Below are 21683 nucleotides of genomic sequence, written 5' to 3'. Positions count from 1 at the left end.
GCTTGAGAATAGTGCGTATAAATTTTGTATACGAGCAGGTTTGTATGCGTGCGTGTGAATGTGTGTATAAGTGTGTGTTATTCGTATCAGTTGAATGTGTTTAACAATGAGAGTGCGTGTGTCTTTGTGTGTCTGTGTGTGGTCTAGGACTGTCTGCGCAGTGGAATTTGCCGAAGGACTTTGTTAAATTCGGGGCGGCAGAAGACATCCGAAATAGATAAAGCTAAAACAAACATTGCCATCTCCAGGTTCTACGAACCAAATTGGACTTTCCTTCCTCGTTATCTGGTTTGGTTACAAGTATGATCATTGCTTCGTTGTCAGCCTGCTGTCTGCTTAATAATGCACAAGGCGGGTAGGAATTGGTGAACAGAAAAGGAAATTACGTTACTGAGAAAGATGATCTTACATCACAGAAGGGGATCACCGAGAGGAGGGATGAGGGCGTTAAATTGCCCAGTGAGTGAGTGGAAAAGTGAGACAGGGAAGGGGAAACTTGGGATTGGAAATGAGAGATATGGAAAGAGGAAAGAAGAAACAAAATCAGAAATTGCTGGTAAAACCCAGAACTAACGTTTGGGCCCGGTGACCCTTCCTCAGAATGGGAGAGAAGAAAAATTGGGGAAATGAGAATAGAATGTGGGAGAAAAGTAAAGAGGGAAGGGGGAATTTATTCGTTGAGAGGGAGGAGTGTGAGGGTTAATTACGGGAAGAAGAGGGTGTTAATCCTGAGGAGAAAGAGATGGGCAGTAAGGTGGCTCAGTGGTTAGCACTGTTGCCTCATAATACCATGGACCCCGGTTCGATTTCACCCTCTAGATGCCTATGTGGAGTTTGCACATTCTACCCGTGACTGCGTGGGTTTCCACTGGGTGCTCCGGTTTCCTCCCACAGTGCAAAGACGTGCAGGTGAGGTGGATTGGCCGTCGAAATGCAGGGTTACAGGGCTAGGGATGAAGAGCAGGATGCGCATAGTAGGGAAGGTGTGAACTCGAAGGGCCGAAAGACCTGCTCGACACTGTAGGGATTCTTGAGAGGCTTAATTCTAGGAGGGATTTAATCCGCTGAGATGGAGAGGTGGTCAACGCATTGAGTGATTACCTTTTGAGCAGGAAGGGGTTAAACTGAGGGAGGGGTTTAACCCACTGAGCAGGAGGGAGGGGTTACGCCAGTGAGGAGGGGAGGGCCGGGAGCACTGGGTTGAACGCGAGCACTTCATTGTGTGCGAATATCCACCGACCCGAGAGCCTGCCTCGCTTTTCTCTCAGCCGGGACTGGCTGCTCTTTTAAAAGGAGTTGGGCAATCCCAGCCTCTGATCACATGGTGACTTGCTTCAACAACAGAGTGAGAGCAGAAAGCGATCGGTGCCTGAGAACTGAGTTGCCGTCTTTGCAAGTGGCTGGAGTGTGTATATCTGTGCGAGAGAGAAGAGGACGAGTATCGGGCACTGAGCTCGGAAACCCCCGCAGCCAGCAACCGGTCCCCTCGCCTCTTCTTGTGTCGGACGGCGGAGATGCGAGAGGATGGCTGGCCGGTCGGCCGGAGCTGGGAGCCCGGCTTCCAGGCTGAAGAGGTACCGAGCTCTTGGGGATTGACGAGGGGCAGGGAGACGGCACCATGAATCCCCCTCTTTTCACCGGCCTGGCCGGGGTGAGGTTGCTGCTGGCCGCCCTGGCTCTCCTCTTTCTCCCGGCTGTCCTCGGCGAACCCGCCTCCAGCGCGCCGAGCCGAGCGAAAAGTTTGCGAACTCTGCTCGCCGTTCCCGCGGTGCCGAGTCGGAGGCCCCCAGCCGGAGAGGTGCTTTCCCAAGATGTGTTCTGGACCGATGGCCTGGACCGCTCTCCGGCCGCCGGTTTCTCCGAGTTGCACGTCAAGCGCTGGCAGCTGAAAGCCCGCTCCTCCCGCCTCGTCTCCCTGGACCCAGGCTGCGGTAGGTTGTCCAACAGGCTGGCCAGCTTCTCGGATGGCACCAGAGCCTGCCTCAGGTATGGCATCAACCCCGACCAGGTGCTTGGCGAGACTCTCTCGTTCTATCTCTCCAGGCTCCTGGGTATCCGCAATGTGCCGGCCCTGGCTCTATCTAGGGTCAACACCAACGTCGAGCAGTGGCTGGGGGTCAGACGCGATGTTCAAGACTCTCAATGGTCGGATAAACCCATCGTCAGTCTTACCGAGTGGATCAGTAACCTCAGCGACGTGGTGACCCCGCCATCCCTTCGGACAGAGGGAAGGACGCTGTACCCCAGCCTGGAAGACCTCGATAATGTGACCAACCGAGAGCTGATGGAGCTTGTGCAATGGTCAGACCTCATCCTTTTCGATTACGTGACCGCCAACTTCGACAGACTGGCCAGCAGTCTCCTGAACCTGCAGTGGGACTCCAGGGTAATGGAGAGGTCGACCAATAACCTCCACCGGACTGCGAAGGGGGCTTTGGTTTTTATCGACAATGAGGCGGGACTCGTCCATGGTTACCGGGTGCTGCCCATGTGGGACCGGTACCACGAATCACTCCTGAAGACAATCTGCATCTTCCGGAAGGAAACCGCCAGGAAAATCGCCGAGCTGCACAAGTCCCAGAATGTTGCCCAGCAATTATTGGATCTGTACAGGGTAAATGAACCCCTGGCCTCCCAGATGGGATTCCTGTCTGAGGAACATGCTCAGATGTTGCAAAACAGGACTGATCGTTTGTATAAACACATACTGCAATGTAAAGCTAAATATAGTAAATAAGTTTTCATGGCTGTTTAAATTTTAGATCTTGTTCTACAGTTAACCACCTCCTCCGACACCACCCCTACCCTATGTTTTTGATTGCAAGGAAATCGTACTCCAGCCATATGGGTGATATTAACCAATAGACCACAAGGAGGTGCTCTTGATAAAAATTATGAGAGATGTCTCTGGATAATTCTATGGACAATTGATAAACTCCTGGCCTGAAGGAAGGGAAATCTAAATTTGTATGTTGCAGAGGGCTGGAAGCAATGTGTTGAGCAGAAGCTGGTTGTGGATGTGGGCTAGCTGGGCCTGGCATGATGAAGCAGCGGCAACGTAAATCAGAAGAATGGGAGATTCTTATTCAAATTGTGGACACATAAACATTCTTATTGTAACTTGGTTTTATTGTAACATCTTGGAAGTCAAATTCGTAACTTAAAACAGCTGCCAATTTTAAACTCAATCCCAACTTTGAGTTGCCAAGTTGCTTGTGTCGCCCACTTGTAAATTTAATTCTTCCTTGCACAGTTTTAAACTGAGTATACACCATGAATTTGTTGTTCTGGAATTACTCTAAACAAAATAAGACTCTGTTTCCTTTTAGTTACTGCAATGTAGCTGCTTCCCATCAGGTTCTACCACATGCCTAGCACATAAAAGTGACAGATGATTATCTCAATGCAGTTCTCACCTTTCTCTTGCCTGATTCATTAAGACAATCCAGATAGTTGCAAGTCCACTATTGTGTAAGGAGTCACACATTTTAAAGTTAAAATATAATACATATTGCATTACAAATTGTTGATGGTAGATTCTTAAAAGTAGGAATAGTCCATTTAGTATCTTAAGCTTGTTTGCCATTCAGTAAGATTAGGGCAAATCGGCATATTAATTCCATATCCCTTTGCTCCATGTCCTTTGCTCCATGTCCTTTGATACCTTTAACAAAAAAGGCTAATCATGTTAGATTTTCATTGGCCCAGTCTTTTGGGGGAGAGTTCAACTTTGTACTAAACATTGTAAAGAGAAGTGCTTCCTGATTTTCCTGCTAAGTGTATTAGTTCTTATCTTAAAATTACAGGCCCCTTATTCTGAATTCCCACATTAATCATTAATTGCCAGCTATCCTAAATAGTGTTAAGAATTGTTACTGCATATTTGAAGCTTGATTGAGTAGCCTGGGTTCACCATTGGAATATTCAGTTATTGTATGAACATAACACTATCAGTTCTAGTTTCATTCAGTCCAATTGAAGCCCACTTTTCTCTCTCTCAACTTGACAGACAAGAAACAATTGCTCTTGGCCCATCTGTGCTACATAGTAGGAAATAATTGCTAGTGCCTGGGTCATGTCATGAAACAGTGAATCTGTTCCAGGCACTGTAATATTAAAGTGTCAGATTAAAGGGGACTGTCTTACAAACTCGAAGAAAAAGTTGCCCATCTCAGATGCATATGCGGAATGGAATGAAAAATCCATATTTACCACTAGTTTGATTTTTGATACATGTTATATTTTTTAAAAACCTAACCAAGAAGAAATGGAACACCACAGGAAATAAATTGGGAATTTAAAATAGGAAAATGTACATTTCCCTTCAGAATCTTGCAGCAACGATGTGTAAATAGTTATTTTGTGGGTGTCACTAGATCACTAATAATTAAATCCATCCAAAAGATTGCAACAATTTCTAGTTTGGAGAGTATATGAATCATAATAATATTCTAACTTTTTGAATGTGAAGCTTAGTCTATGTCAAACAGAATTGACTTTGGTTATAACTGTGACCAGGCTTGTCTCTCAAACCGACTAATTTCTATTTGGAAATATGACCAAGCACTAATGCAGCCAGCATCTGCCTGACACAGGTTAGGTCCAGTTTAGAAATGAGACAAATGCATTGGTAAGCAGGGATTAATATTTTAAAGAATTGCACAAGAAATAGTGGAAAATGAGAATTGTTTTTCAGAGAGGGTTGTTAATTTTTTTTGTGATATGTAATGGAGTGTTGGAAGTAAATACAGTAGGAGCTATCAAAAGGCACTTAGAGACTAATTTTCAACATTATGGGAAAAAGTTGGGATTTGGGACCAAATTTTACAGCATTTTTATTTTTTAACAAAAACCCCACATGGTTCTTCTATGTTGTATGAATCTATGATATGGAATTAGTTTTGTTTCTAATTGTGATTCGGATCCATCACTATCTAAAGGGAGCTGATAAACAATCAGACATGTTGTAACTGAAGTTCAGGCTTGTGATGGCTTCTTGTGACCTGTGAATCTTAATTGAGTATCTTTGAAATGCTCAGAGAAATTAATTGATCAATTTGTGAAATATACAGACGTGTAGGATTTACTTAACCATTGGAAACTTTGAAAGCTTGAATGTACCAGAATCATGCAAGCAGGCAAATGAGTTCTGTAAAGAGTTCAGAAGTTGCAGTATGCTGTCTATACACATGTGGTACTTATTAGTCCAGACAAAGTAATCTAAACTTAAAGCAGTTTTTAAATGCTTAAAGTGTTGACCAGATTTCTGATGTTTCAATGAAAACATTTGGTTTAGAATGAATAAATATTAACTGCTGCTTTGAGCCTTCAGTAATTTGACCTGCTCATCTCAGTATACGAATTGAGTTGTTACAGTGTGTATAAGGTGTTTACATAGGCTTACATACCACATACAGAAACAGACTATTCAGCTAATCATTCTACATTGGTATTTTAAATATGTTAGAAATGAGTAATGACAGGGTCAAGCCTCTTGCTTGTAACTGTGCTGATAGTCTTGTGATTTGTTTTGTTCAGGGAAGGGCGATTGAATGTGACTGGATAGGTTGCCACATGCTAGATTATGGTCTTAATATAAAATGAGGAACCTTCTGGTTTCAAAGCAAATGCCTGACAGCATGCTCCATGTTTTTTTGTGTTGACATTCAAGGCAGCGAAGTTCCAAGGAAATGGCTATATACCACCTGTGTCTAAAATGAAAACCGTCTGTTGCACATTGATGCTGCTTCTCAAAGAAGACATTGTAAAGCATATAGTTTAGAGGCAAAATGCAAGTCATTTTAATAAATTAATGTTTTATATTTTAATCATAATCCAGCTATTTTAATTAAATCTGCTATTTCTACTGGTTAGACACAAGCAGTTGAGGAATAATGAAGCTGTAAAGCAACATATCTAAATGAACATATCTAAATGTGGATATTTTGAAGCGAATAGCAAACCATTAATCTGCTATTTACTGTTGTATATTGATTGTCATCCATAAAGAAAAATACTCTTCATCTTTTCAAAAGCCATCCAATCCAAACTGTTAAATAGAAGATGCTATCTGTACATTTCCTCGTATCTCTCAGGCAACACTTGATTAAGCAATTTTTGTTTTAGAATTGCTGTCAGATACGATCTGAGTGGAGATGATTTGTGTAGCAAGTTCTTTGTCTTAAGTGGCACCCTGAACAGATCCAGTCATAACCCTGTGAAGTACAGAGCAAAATAGACTGAAATACCAATACTTGTGCAGACAGCAGTGACAATTTTATGGTCATTTTGTAGATCAGAGTTCTCCATTAAACTTCGTGTTTAGTCTTAGCTTCCATCAAAATCAATGGGTATGAATGATTGGGAGTGAGGAAGCATGGGTGGGTGTCTCCATTTTAAAATCTACAACATATTCATTAAAACTGCAGTACACTCTATAACCTCATGGACAATTTGGTTGATAATTGACATGATAGCTTCGTAACTGCTCCATTCATATTAAAATTTTATTATCTCTTAAAAAATATTCAGGAAGTTTCTCAGGTGGAACAATAAGTAAACAAATTACCTTGTGTGGTACTAATGATACATACCAGTGTCTATAATTCAGTGTTCGACCTGTGCTGAATTATCAGTTTCATGCCAATACCTTGATATTTTTAAACATACCTTCCCATAGCCTTGGCCAGATTTGGCACAAGCATAAGTGTCTTTTAAAATTTAATATAATTTCCAAGTAAAGTGCAAGGACTATAAAATGAATCTTTGCACAGCATTCCAACAAGGTAAACATTGCTCTTGGTTAAACCATACTCAATGTATCTGTCATCTCCAGATAGGCAGAATAGGCAAGGGCAGAAAATGTGGGAGGACAAATGAGTTCTAAGGATGTTGTCATACATGCTACCCCTTTAAAAACATTTAATGGTTGCTGTTCATGACTTCCTACCTTGCCCGCCCTCTAACCTCTGCTCACACACATACTGTCACATAAAACTGTCCATACAAGGTATAATTAGCGCTCTCCAGGTGAAAAGCATAAGAAAAACAAAAATGTTTTCTTTGTCCCTCTTCTGTATCGTGAAAAGAGAAAGCAAGTGAAAGTGGTAAGAAAGAATATGAAAAATTAGTTGCTCGGGAGCACTACGTGTGGGCATGTGGATGAGATCTGGGATCTTGTGACAGTAATTGAGTGTAGATTGTGCCCCCACCCCCCCCAGTCCTCACAACTAATTCAGAGGACAGATGGGTGGTATAATGTACTTTACTGTATCCATACATCCTTCCTGTAATTACACGCACAGTGCAGTGGTGGGAGGATTACATTATGGAGCAGATGAAAGAATATAAGCAGAGCACACACTAAGAATTACATACTAAATGGAATTTTCAGCATAAAAAGACTTTGAATGGTCTATATCTGTGATTATGCTTTGCATATAATGTATATAAATAAATCATAAATGTGTCTCCTTTATTCAGTTTGCAGAAATGCAACTGGGTTATCTGTGGTGTGGATATATTTAAGAATGATTATGGGTGAAGGAATGGGATATGATTTTGTAATGGATGCTTTCTGTGGCACTGCCAATCAATGACATCTGCTTGACTCGCTCTATTATTTTCTTGAAAAACTCTGTAGTATTGTTTTTGCTCACATATTTAAAGTGTGACGGTTACTGATTAAAAAGAAAATCTTTTGCTTGATTATCAAAAAAGCTGATGTGTTGGTTGCAGACCTAAGCCTGAAATTTTCTGTGGTGAAACCTCTGGAATCGCAACTCCTATCAATTACTTTTTTGAAGACATATTTAAAAATGGGGTCAGATTCCAATTCAATCTGAATCTGCTATGGCAAGGAGTAAGTTGTGAGTCAACAGCCGAGGAGTTTGTCTTGTGTACTTAGCCACAAGATGGAAACCATTTATTTTAATTTATTGGCAGAATCTATTAAGAATTTGAAAACGCGTATTGGTTCTATAATATACATTTGGTTTTTGTTCCTCTGATGGTAATGTATTGTTGGCACAGCGTATGACTGCACCAATTCTATCCCCTACTGATTTATTGCAGAATAGGTGCCTGCACAGTGCAAGATGGATGCAATATGGAAGGCTTCATCAATTCAGTTCCTTTTCATCCCATCTTGCCAAACATCCATTCCAGATATTCTTCAGTCTTTGAATGGAGAATCTTCTACAATCAATAGCTTAAAACTGTATTTCCCTGTCCTACTTCCACGGCTCAACTAGAATTGATATTTCAGTCATTATACCATGTTGCTATTTTCAGTCTTTCACAATTCCAGGACATTTCCTAAAGATTGAAGAATATAGGTTTCTCTAGTTCTTGGTAATCAAATCCTCCAGCACTAGAAATCAAACTTGTGGCCCTTCTCTGGGTGACAGTGTTTACTGTCTTGAAATATTCCTAAGGTCTACTCCACCTCATGGATACTCCAAACTAGATCTAAAAGTATCATCTCACTTTAGGAGGATTTTCTGTGGTCACAATGTTAGCAACATCATGAACATTATGGAAAGTTTTTTTATGTTCTGGTGAAATAATATTAAATTGTAATCTTTATAATTTTATTCAAAATAGTGCTCAGATGTCACCAATGCATGTTGATTGTTGAAAGTCCTTCTCCAACAATTGAATAGCTACCACTTCAATCTTGAAGTCTCCAGGTCACTTTACACAGATTCAGAGTGTGGTGGATTCCGCAATGTGTAGCTGACATATGACATCTTTTACCAGTCTATCTACACACCGCTCAGCACCAAGCCCTTTCTTTAATGAGAAGCCGTTTATATTTGAAGTCTGTGGCAATGTATAACTTTTACTTAAATTTCTGCAGTGGCCATTTGATGTCAGTGGAAAAGTGAAACTTTGTTTATTATTCACAATTGTACAACATTTCTCTAATGCACCTTATATTTTGTTAATACGTTTTTAAGGATGTCTGAATTATTGTATTAAGATATTGGAAGGCTTTATCAAACTAAAATGCCACGCATTGAAATAAAAGCCCATTCCTTTTGTCATTCTGGACTTTGTTGCCATCAATTGTAATTTATTTGAACTAGGGATTTGAGCACCCTGGGAAGGCCAGTATTCGTTGCTTATCCCTAACCATCTTTCAGAAGGTAGCAGGGACTGCTGCAGACTCTCTGGTGTAAATACATCTATAAAGCTGACAGGGGGCTTCCAGAATTCTGAGCAGTTGCAGTGAAAGAACAATAACCTAGTTCCATGTCAGGATGATAAGTGACTTGGAGGGAAACTTGCAACCACTGGTTGTTCTCATGCTCTTGCACTTGCCCTTTTGGTGACAGAGATTGCAGCTTTGGTACTATTTGGGGAGGCTTCATGATTTGTAGCATGGCATATATGGTCCACAATGCTGCTAAATTCATTGTCAGAGAAATGAACATGTGCTTGAATTTGCAAGAGCGAAAATAACACCTAAAATGTAACTCCCAGAAAAAAAAGTCATTATTTCGATCATTGGATCAGAGCAAAAGTAAACTGCAGAGATATTTTTATGGAGGGTAACAGAAAGAGGGACATAGCTAAGTGTAGTTGAACAAAGGACATTACAGTGGTTACAGATGGATTACAATGAATGTATAAGGATGCACAAGGCACAAACATGTCAGCAGATCTCCCTCAGACATAAGAAATAGGAACAGGAATAGGTCAGTCGGTACGTTGAGTCTGCTCCACAATTCAATAGGATCCTGATTGATCCAACATTCTTTGCATCTATTTTCCCTGTAATCCTTGATTCCCTGATTGATCAAGAATCTATCTACCTCAACCTTATAAATACACAAGGATTCTGCCCCCACCATTCTCTGTGGCAAGGAGTACCAAAGGCTCACGACCTGAAGAGAAGAAATTCCTCTTCATCTCAGTCTTAAATTGCACCCTTTTATTCTGAGACTATACCCTCTGGTCCTAAACTCTCCCTTGAGGGCGACTATCCTTTCAGCATTTACCTTGTCAAGCCCCTTAAGAATTGTATGCTTCAACAAAATCACCTCTCATTCTTCTAAACTCCAGTGAGTACTATCCCAAGCTGTTTAGCTGTTAACCTGTTAACAAAAGAGGTGAAAACACAGAATAAATCTCCCTCGATTCTTTCAGGGAGTCCAAAAGTAAATAACAATGAACCCCCGCCACCCCCCCCCCCCCCCCCCCCAACCAGATGGGCACCATATCAAAATCAAAAACAAATGAAAAAGTAGAATGAAACATACAGAATCTTATTAAATCAAAATGGCATAGTCCAGGCCAATGATACACTCCAGCCCCTGTAGCGCCACTGGTCTCAAAAGGCTTCAACTGTGCCGATGAGACCACGTGAAGACATTTTTGGGGATCATTCTAGCCAACCTTCTTTCAACTTCTTTTCATGAAATGATATCTATCCTAAAATAAGGGCTCCAAAACTGCTCACAGTACTCCAGATGTGGTCTCACCAGCACCTGATACAGTTTCAGTAAGACTTCTCTACTTTTACACCCCAACCCCCTTGAAATAAGGACCAACATTCCATTAACCTTCCTGATTACCTGTTGCACCTGAGTGCTAGCTTTCTGTTTCATGTCAAAGTATCCCCAATTCCGTTTGCATGGCAGTTTACTGCATCTTTTCTCCAAATAAATAATATGCTTTTGTTCTTCCTTCCAAAATGAACAACTTCACATTTTTCCACATTTTACTTCATTTGTCAATTTTTGCCCATATATCTATTTGTAAAACGTGCCATTCCACCTATTTTGTGTTGTTTGTAAATCTGGTACAGTACATGCACTTCCTTCCTCCAAGTCATTAATATATATTGTAAACATTTGTGGTTCAGGCACTGACCCCTGTTGAACCCCACGTGTCACAGATTGCCAATATAAAAGAGAACTCCTTATCCCCACTCACTAATTCCTGCCCATAAGCCGATACTCTGACCATGTTAATATACTACCTCCAATACCATGGCTCTTATGACTTAACTCTTTGTGGGTTACTTCGAATGTCTTCTGGAAGTCCCAATACAACACACCTACTGATTCCCCTCTATCCATTCTGGTTAAGACTTTCTTGAAAACCTCCATAAATTAGTCAGACACAATTTCCCTTTCATAAATCCATGCTGACTCTGCTTGATTAGATTATGATTTTCTAAATGTTCTTCTGTTACTTTCTTAATAATTGTATCCAACACTTTTTCAACAAATGAGTTAGGCTAATCGGCCTATAGTCACCCACTTTTTGCTGCCTGTTCTCTTTGATTAGCGGTGTCACAATGGCAGTTTTCCAATCCTCTGGTACTTCTCCAGAAACCCAAGAATTTTGGAAATTTACAACCAATGCATCCACTATCTATACAGTTACCTCTTTTAGGATCCTAGAATGCAAGCCATCAGGACCAGGGGACTTGTCTGCCTTTTGCCCCATTAGTTTGTGTCATAATACTTTGAGTGATGGTGATTAATTCGTTCTCTATATTCTTTAGAATTAATGGGGTGTTTGATGTATCTTCTACTTTAAAGACTGATGCAAGATAATCTGTTTAACTCCTCGGTCATTTTATTGTTCTCAATACTGTCTCCCTAGATTCATTTTCTAAGGAGCTGATGTTCACATTGATCTCTCACTTCCTTTTTATAAACTTAATGAAACTCTCATTGTTAGTTTTTATATTGCTCGCTAGTTTGCCCTCATAGCTTATTTTCTCTGTTTTCATTATCATTTTAGTCCTCCTCTTCTAGATTCTGAACTTATCCCAGTCTCTTGGGCTGTCATGACTTTGGCCTCCTGGTACATAGAACATAGAGCATTACAGCGCAGTACAGACCCTTCGGCCCTCGATGTTGCACTGACCTGTCATACCAATCCGAAGCCCATCTAACCCACACTATTCCATGTACGTCCATATGCTTGTCCAATGACGACTTAAATGTACTTAAGGTTGGCGAATCTACTACCGTTGCAGGCAAAGCATTCCATACCCTTACTACTCTGAGTAAAGAAACTACCTCTGACATCTGTCCTATATCTATCACCCTCAATTTAAAGCTTTGCGCCCTCGTGCTCGCCATCACCATTCCTGAAAAGGCTCTCCCTGTCCATCCTATCTAACCCTTTGATTATCATATATGTTTCTATTAAGTCACCTTTCAACCTTTTTCTCTCTAACGAAAACAGCCTCAAGTCCCTCAGCCTTTCCTCGTAAGACCTTCCCTCCATACCAGGCAACATCCTAGTAAATCTCCTCTGCACCCTTTCCAAAGCTTCCACATCCTTCTTATAATGCAGTGACCAGAACTGTACACAATACTCCAAGTGCGGCCGCACCAGAGTTTTGTACAGCTGTAGCATAACCTCATGGTTCCAGAACTCGATCCCTCTATTAATAAAAGCTAAAACACTGTATGCCTTCTTAACAACCCTGTCAAACTGGGTAGCAACTTTCAAGGATCTGTGTATCTGGACACCGAGATCTCTCTGCTCATCTACACTACCAAGAATCTTACCATTTGCCCAGCACTTTGCATTCCAGTTACTCCGACCAAAGTGAATCACCTCACACTTGTCCGCATTAAACTCCATTTGCCACCTCTCAGCCCAGCTCTGCAGCTTATCTATGTCTCTCTGTAATCTACAACATCCTTCGTCACTATCCACAACTCCACCAACCTTAGTGTCAACTGCAAATTTACTAACCCACCCTTCTACACCCTCATCCAGGTCGTTTATAAAAACGACAAACAGCAGTGGACCCAATACTGACCCTTGTGGTACACCACTGGTAACTGGACTCCAGGATGAACATTTCCCATCAATCACCACCCTCTGTCTTCTTTCAGCAAGCCAATTACTGATCCAAACTGCTATATTTCCCACAATCCCATTCCTGCGCATTTTGTACAATAGCCGACTGTGGGGAACCTTATCGAATGCCTTGCTGAAATCCATATACACCACATCAACCGGTTTACTCTCATCTACCTGTTTGGTCACCTTCTCAAAGAACTCAATAAGGTTTGTGAGGCACGACCTACCCTTCACAAAACCGTGCTGACTATCCCTAATCAAATTATTCTTTTCTAGATGATTATAAATCCTATCTCTTATAACCTTTTCCAACACTTTACCAACAACTGAAGTAAGGCTCACTGGTCTATAATTACCAGGATTGTCTCTACTCCCCTTCTTGAACAGATGCCGCTCTTTTCAACTTTATACTCCTTAACTTCTTTGGTTAGCCCCAGGGTGGATTTAACCTTGTTTTAAAATCTTTTCTCATAAGTGGGATACATTTATTTAAGAATCACACATTACCTACTTAAATATCTGACCCTGCCTGCTTACTGTTATTCCTGCAAATCTATCTGCACAGTTCATTTTAGTTCTATCCTCATTTCATTGGAAGGCACTTTATATAAGTAAAGTAGAATTGTTTCTGACCCAAGTTTCTCAGTCTTGATCTGAATATTAAAATCCATTACATTTTGATTACTACTTCTTAGGGGATCATTCACTCTGAGGATATCTATTAAACCTATCCCATTATACATTGCCAGATCCAAGACAGCCTGCTCTGATTGATTCCCTGATATATTGCTCTGAGAAACTATCCCAAATGCACTCTATGAATTTATTATTGTAGCTACCCTTTCCAATTTGATTAACCCAATTGACACAATGATTAGTTACCCATAACTATTGCTCTATCCTTTTTGCATGATAATAGTATTTGCTAATTTATAGATTTCCTGTAGAATTGCTACTGTTTTGCGAGTGTGCCTACTACTGCTTCCAATGTCTTCTTTCTCTTGTATCATCTAAGTCTAGATCATCTCTCCCATCTGGCCTCATTTGATCTCTTATGAACAGTGCTAGCTCACCATTTTTTCTATCTCCTGTGTCTCTCCAAAAGGTCAGTTATCCCTGAATGTTCAGTTTTGATCTTGATAGAGATGTACTGCATAGAAACAGATGCTTCAGTCCAATTTGTCCATGCTGACCAGATATCCCAAATGAACCTAGTTGCCAGCACTTGGCCCATATTTCTGTAACCACTTCCTATTCATATGCCTTTTAAATATTGTAATTGTACCAGCCTCCATCACCCTCTCTGACAGCTCATTCCATATGTGCACCACCCTTTGCATGAAAAACTTGGCCCTTGAAGGCCCTTTTAAAGTTTTCTCCTCTCATCTTAAACCTATGCCTCTAGTTGTGGACTCCACCGCTGCCCCCCCCCCCCCGCAACTGAGGAAAAGACCTTGTCTATTTACCCTTTCCACTCCCCTCATGATTTTGTAAACCTCTATAAGTCTCAAGGGAAAACAGCCCCAGGCTATTCAGCCTCTCCCTATAGCTCAAACCCTCCAATCCTGGCAACAAACCCTCCAACCCTGGCAACATCCTTGATTATCTTTTCTGAACCCTTTCAAGTTTCACAACATCCTTCCTATAGGAGGGAGACCAGAATTGCGCACAATATTCCAAAAGTGGCATAACCAATGTCCTGTACAGCTGCAACACGACCTCCAAACTTCTATACTCAATGCCCTGACCAATAAAGGAAAGCATACTAAACGCCTTCTTCACTATGTTATCTACCTGAGACTCCACTTTCAAGGAGCTATGAACCTGCACTCCAATGTCTATGTTCAGCAACACTTCCCAGGACCTTACCATGAAGTATATAAGTCCTGATTTGCCTTTCCAAAATGCAACACCTCACATTTATTTAAATTAAACTCCATCTGCCACTCCTCAGCCCATTGGCCCATCTAATCAAGATCCCGTTGTGCTCTGAGGTAACCTTCCTCACTGCCCACTTCATCTCCAATTTTGGTGTCATCTACAAACTTACTAACCATACATCCTGTGTTCACATCCAAAACATTTATATAAATGATGAAAAGCAGTGGGCCTGGCACTGATCCTTGTGGTACACTACTAGTCACAGACATCCAGTCTGAAAAGCAACCCTCTACCACCACCTTCTGTCTTCTACTTTCAAGCCAGTTATGTATCCAAATGGCTAGTTCTCCCTTTATTCCTTGTGGTCTAACCTTGCTCGCCAGTCTACCAGGAGGAACCTTGCTTTACTGAAGTCCATATAGGTTACATTCATCACCCTGCCCTCATCAATCCTCTTTGTTACTTCTTCAAAAAACTCAATCAAGTTAGCAAGACATGATTTCCCATGCACAAAGCTATGTTGACTACCTTGAATCAGTCCTTGCCTGTCCAAACGCATGTAAATCCAGTCCTTCAGGATCCCCTCCAACAACTTGCCCACCATTGATGTCAGACTCATCGGTCCATAGTTCCCTGGCTTTTCCTTACCACCTTTCCTATAAATAGAGGCACCACGTTAGCCAACCTCCAGTTGTGTCATCCAAAATTCTTAGCAAGGGGCCCAGCAATCATTTCCCTAGTTTCCTACAGAGTTCTTGGGTACACCTGATTGGACCCAAGGGATTTATTCACATTTATGCATCCTTGTAACCGTATGTCCATAATGGTTATGAGATCATATTAATTTACTTCAAATTGCGTCGTCACTTCATCTACCTTATCCCAAATGCTTCATGCATTAGCATCCTTGAAGTTTGTTCTATTATCAAATTACCTTACACTTTTATGGTTCATTGGTACAATATAGCATTCACACATTGTCCCTTCCTTTTATTTTCTGGTAACAATCAGCCCCAAGACAAACTTGTGTGGAAAATACAGCAGCCAATGTTTACACAATGTGTTCCCCAAAAAAATGTACGATGATGACAAGGTAATTTCTTTTGTGATTTTGTTGAAAGGATAAGTATTGGTCAGCACACAACAGATAAGTGGCCTGATCTATTCAAAATAGTGCCATGGGATCTTTTACAATCACTTTATGCTGCAAGCAGCAACTCAATTTAACTTATAATCTGAAACACTGAGTCCCAGTACAGTATTCCCTCAGAACTGCTCTAGTTTATCAGCCAATATATTTGTTTTGAAGTTTCTGGAGCAGGACTTGCACTCAAAACTTTTTGACTCGGATAAGATTGCAACCAAATGAGCCACAGTTGCAGTATTTAACATCAGTTCTGTTTCTCAATTACAAGTTACTTTTAATGTTTTGTATTTTCACCTCTTCTTTAGCTGCCTTTGCTTTTAAGTTTGGCTGTGTTTGCTGATGTTGCTGACACATGTTGTTCCTCATTTCCACCGCGTCCTCTCTCCCCTTGCCCATTCTTCTCTCCTTTTCCCTCCCCATCCCACATCCTTTCTCTCTTCCCTCCCATCCCATGTCCTCTCTCCCCTTCCTTCTTATCCTCCATTCCCACCCCTGCCATCCTCTCTCCTCTAAAAGAAGCAATTAGAGTCAACTGAACATAATCTTTATGTTCGAAATAATTTTGTAACAATGCGTGTTTAAGTTTGTAACTGTAAAATCCTTCAGAATTTCTTACTTAAGACTATGTACTGATTGAATGTATAAGGATATCTCATTACTTCACTCGTTATACACACCCTGTCTGTCAATTTATTTTAATCAGTGATCTTCTCTATTAGTTTTCTATAGTTCTGACGTTATAAACAACGTTTCCATTATATCTTTACTTCAAAAAAGGCACCGAAAACCACAGAGACAAAAACATCTGATGAACAGCCCCTTCAAAAGAACAAACAATCAATGTTTGATTTGATGAGTAACCTGGACCAATTAAATGAAAACTGAAACGATGAGCTCAAGAGTATCAGTCATGGGGGGCCTGACAATATACATCTCCCTAACCTAATCAAATCAGCAAATAAAGTATCTTCTTCTTAGCAAACAGTCATAAAAGTAACAATAACAGACAATAACGAAGAGGATTGGCCCAGAGATAATTGACACCTTAAGGAACCACTCAGAAGATAGTGAGATGTGGCATTACTTCTCAGTTCTAAAGGGTCCCATGTTATGCCATTTCAGTCTTTCCTGGTTCAATGAACAAAATGGGTGAGCTAGATATTTTATACAGAGTTATAAATGGAAATCTGTTAATCTTTGGAGGAAGCTCCTTGGAGTTCTTGTATTCTCTTAAATTTCCATCTGCCAAATCAGAAGAGGAGGCGGTCTTCATGAAGAAGTAAGTTACTATCTCTGAACCTTGCAAGCAGAAGCTGTGATGTTGGTACCATGTACATGTTGTGGTTCTGTTCGCCGAGCTGGGAATTTGTGTTGCAGACATTTCGTCCCCTGTCTAGGTGACATCCTCAGTGCTTGGGAGCCTCCTGTGAAAAGCTTCTGTGATGTTTCCTCCGGCATTTATAGTGATTTGTACCTGCCGCTTCCGGTTGTCAGTTCCAGCTGTCCACTGCAGTGGCCGGTATATTGGGTCCAGGTCGATGTGCTTATTGATTGAATCTGTGGATGAGTGCCATGCCTCTAATAAGCACATCGACCTGGACCTCAGGATAAATCACCACCAGTCGTTTCTCTATTCAGACAGCATGCCTTTAACCTTTTACTGCAGTGATCTTGCATTCATTCTTCCTTTAGCAAAAAAATGGTGCTGGAAAAATTGATAAAATGGAAAGCTAATAAATACCTAGGGTCTGATAATCTACATCCCAAAGTACTTCGGGAAGTGGCCTTGGAAATAGTGGTGTTTATCTTCCAAGATTCTTTAGACTCTGAAATAGTTCCTACAGATTGAACGGTAGTGAATCCAACCCCACTATTAAAAAGGGAGGTCGAGAGAAAACGGAATTAGATTAGATTACATTACAGTGTGGAAACAGGCCCTTCGGCCCAACAAGTCCACACCGACCCGCCGAAGCGCAACCCACCCATACCCCTACATTTACCCCTTACCTAACACTATGGGCAATTTAGCATGGCCAATTCACCTGACCTGCACATCTTTGGACTATGGGAGGAAACCGGAGCACCCGGAGGAAACCACGCAGACACAGGGAGAACGTGCAAACTCCACGCAGTCAGTCGCCTGAGGCGGGAATGGAAACCGGGTCTCTGGCGCTGTGAGGCAGCAGTGCTAACCACTGTGCCACCATGCCGCCAGTAATTATAGACCAGTAAGTTGAACATTGGTCATGGAAATGAGCTAGAGTCCAATCATCAAGGGTTTTATAGCAGAACACTTAGAAAAGAGTGAGCACGGATTTACAAAAGTGAAATCATGCTTGACAAATCTGCTGGAATTGTTTGAGGATGTAACTAGTAGAGTTGAATGGGAGAGCCAGTAGATGTGTCAGAGTATTGAGTACAGGCGTTGGGAGGTCATGTTGCGACTGTACAGGACATTGGTTAGGCCACTGTTGGAATATTGCGTGCAATTCTGGTCTCCTTCCTATCGGAAAGATGTTGTGAAATTTGAAAGGGTTAAGAAAAGATTTACAAGGATGTTGCCAGGGTTGGAGGTTTTGAGCTATAGGGAGAGGCTGAACAGGCTGGGGCTGTTCTCCCTGAAGTGTTGGAGGCCAAGGGGTGACTTTATAGAGGTTTACAAAATTATGAGGGGCATGGATAGGGTAAATAGGCAAAGTCTTTTCCCTGGGGTGGGAGAGTCCAGAACTAGAGGGCATAGGTTTTGGGTGAGAGGGGAAAGATATAAAATAAACCTAAGGGGCAACCTTTTCACACAGAGAGTGGTATCTGTACAGAATGAGCTGCCAGAGGAAGTGGTGGAGGCTGGTACAATTGCAATATTTAAGAGGCATTTTGATGGGTATATGAATAGGAAGGGTTTGGAGGGATATGGGCCGGGTATTGGCAGGTGGGACTAGATTGAGTTGGGATATCTGGTCAGCATGGACGGGTTGGACCAGAGGGTCTGTTCCCATGCTGTACATCTCTATGACTCTAAGTGGTTTTATGTGGACTTACAGAAGGCTTTCAACAAAGTCCACATAAGGGAATAATGGGTAAAATTAAACTACATGGCATTGGGGTGATGTCTTGAGACAGTGGGTACCACAGGGGTCAGTACTGGGACTCCAACAACTATTCACAATATATGTTATGATTAAGATGAGGGAATTAAATATACAAAAAGCTGGATAGAAAGATAAGCTATAAGGAGGAAGCAGGAATGTTACAGTGTCATTTGGACAAGCTGAGTGAGTTGGTGAATGCATGGCAGCTGCAGTATAATGTGGATAAATGTGAGTTTATCCATTTTGATAGTAAAAATAGGAATGCAGATTATTGTTTGAAAGACTGTAACTGGAGAGAGGGGAATGATCAACAAGACCTGGGTGTCCTCGTGCACCAGTTGCTGTAAGTAAGTGTGCAGATGCATCAGGCTGTAAAGAAGGTAAACTGTACGTAGGCCTTCATAGTGAGAGGATTTGAGTACAGGAAAAAGGATGGCTTGCTGCAATCGTACAGGACCTTAGTGAGACCAAGAAATTTTGTGTGTAGTTTTGGTCTCTGTATCTGAGGCAGGATGTTCTTGCTCTAGAGTTTATCAAATTTATTCCTGGGATGGCAGTATCAACATATGAGGGGAGAGATTGAGTTGGTTAGAATTATAATTGCTGGAGTTAGGAAGAATAAATGGAGAGGGTGGGATTAGTTTATTGAGTTGATGATCAGCCATGATCAGGTTACTGAGCTCAATGATCAGCTGTGATCATATTGAATGGTGTAGCAGGCCTGAGAGGTCAAATGGCCTACTCCTGCCTTCTATGTTTCCATGACATTTTCAACTCTCTGACTGAAAGTTATCACATCCTGGCAATTTGTCAACTTACAGTTTCATCGATTTTTCCAATACTACATTTTAACCATTATTAATTTCTTTTAATTCTACACATCCTCTAGATTGTTCAGTCTTAATTATTTGAGGAAGATGTACTGTGGCTATGTTCACAGTCAAAGGCACTAAAGAGTTATTTAGCTTCTCAGCCATTTTCTATTCCCTATTATAACTCTCTTGTCTCTGCCTATAATGGACCCACATCTGTCTGTTCAAATCTTTTCTTTATCACATATCTATAGATATAGATTGTGTATTTTTAAAGATTCTTGTGGTTTTATTTTCATATTGATTCTTTCATTCTTTAATAAATTCTTTATCCTCCTTTGGTGATCTCTAAAGTTCTCCCAGTCTTCATGCTCGCACTTTTTTTTTGGCAATTTTATAAGCCTCTTCTTTTGCCCTATTACTATATTTAACATTCCTTGCCAGCCATAGCACTCTCACTTTTTCTGTTGTGTAATTTAATCTTAAATGAATGCATGTTTTTGATAACCAAGTATTAACTATTTAAATGCTAGCCATTATATATCCACCATCAAATCTTTTAATATATTTTTCCATTCCATTATAGCCATTTCCTCTTCATTTCTTCATAATTCTCTTGTTGAGATTTATAACCCTAGTTTCAAATTGAACTACATCTTTTTCATACTGTTTGAAATATTCAATCATACTATGGTCACTATTACCTAAAATTTCTTTCAATATATGCTTATTAATTAGTACCTTCACATTACATAACACTAGACTAAAATAATCCCATGACCTTGTTATTTCCTGAACACTACTTTAAGAATGAATTTTTCCTTGACAACATTGGTGCTCATTAGATTTACCCAGACTATGTAGATTGAAGTCTTTCAGAATACTGCACTTGTCTTGCTACACACACTCTACTTTTCTGATTTACACTGTGTCTTACTGAGATTCTGTCAAACTAATAACTGGCCTTGTCCCTTACAATCAGTACTACTTCCACCCCATTCCCAATGAAGGACTTTTGCCCGAAATGTCGATTCTCCTGCTCCTTGGATGCTGCCTGTCCTGCTGTGCTTTTCCAGCACCACACTCTCCACTACTTCAACCCTAGCCCCACCACCCCATTTATCTCTCCACCCTGGAGGCTTCCAGCCTCTATTCCTGATGAAAGGCTTTTGCCCGAAACATCAATTTTCCTGCTCTACAGATGTTGTCTGACCTGCTGTGCTTTTCCAGCACCACTCTGATCTAAACTCTGGTTACCAGCATCTGCAGTCCTCACTTTTGCCTACTTCAACTCCTGTCTTGTGTCGCCTATATCTGCTAAATGTCAAATATCCTTTTATATTAGTTCCCCCTGTATTGATCACTCTGCAGCTATATTTCTATAATGGCAATTAACTTGAACCCTTTTAGTATTTCTAGCAGTATCATTATCCCATTGAAAATGTTGCTTGCACTCATACAATGTTTTTTTTTAACACAATTTGAATATTTAACCCGAGTTGATTCTAGGATTTGTTTCTGCTGATTTCCACTTTCATTTATAGCTTTTCTTCATATTTTACCAGCTTTTAAAAAATATTTTGGAATTCCCTTGTAAATTCCCATTGAACAATTGCTTAATTTAAACCTTCCGGATTGCATTAGCATATCTACCGAGAAAGGTATTTATTAGTCCCTGTCCTGCAAAGGTGTCACATATCCCCCTAGTTCAAGTTTCACTTACTCTGGAATTGGTCCCAGTGCCTCAAATCTAAAACCGTCCCTCTTGCATCTGTTTTCCAGCGATCTGTTCAGTCGCTTGATCTTGTATTTTATATTCACTAGCATGTGGTCTTGGCAACAATTCTGAGATTAGCGCCTTTTCAGTGTCTTGCCCAGCTCCCTAAATCCTATTTTCAGAACCTCCGCTACCTT

The 21683-nt window shown here is 40.9% G+C and overlaps 1 protein-coding gene across 1 annotated transcript; it reads left to right on the top strand.

Moving 5' to 3' along the window:
• The first annotated feature begins 760 nt into the window (after window positions 1-760).
• On the top strand, window positions 761-9054 carry fjx1 (four-jointed box kinase 1). The gene is made up of 2 exons (XM_087996780.1): window positions 761-2614; window positions 8074-9054. The coding sequence occupies exons 1-2, from the start codon at window positions 1619-1621 to the stop codon at window positions 8182-8184; spliced, it is 1107 nt and encodes a 368-aa protein (XP_087852906.1). The 5' UTR covers window positions 761-1618; the 3' UTR covers window positions 8185-9054.
• The last annotated feature ends 12629 nt before the right edge of the window (window positions 9055-21683 follow it).

This window comes from Chiloscyllium plagiosum, unplaced genomic scaffold (genome assembly GCF_037043375.1).
Source record: "Chiloscyllium plagiosum isolate Xiang-an unplaced genomic scaffold, Cpla_swu_hap1 HiC_scaffold_18, whole genome shotgun sequence".
Lineage (NCBI taxonomy): Eukaryota > Metazoa > Chordata > Chondrichthyes > Orectolobiformes > Hemiscylliidae > Chiloscyllium > Chiloscyllium plagiosum.
The sequence above is the reverse complement of the archived record's forward strand: the minus strand, read 5'-3'. Positions and strand labels throughout refer to the sequence as shown.

Excerpts from the sequence above, each read along its gene's own strand:
- fjx1 (XM_087996780.1), top strand. The coding sequence starts at position 1,619 with ATGAATCCCCCTCTTTTCACCGGCCTGGCCGGGGTGAGGTTGCTGCTG. Across the intron at positions 2,615-8,073 it reads AATTATTGGATCTGTACAGG|AATAGGTGCCTGCACAGTGC; the intron begins GTAAATGAACCC and ends GATTTATTGCAG.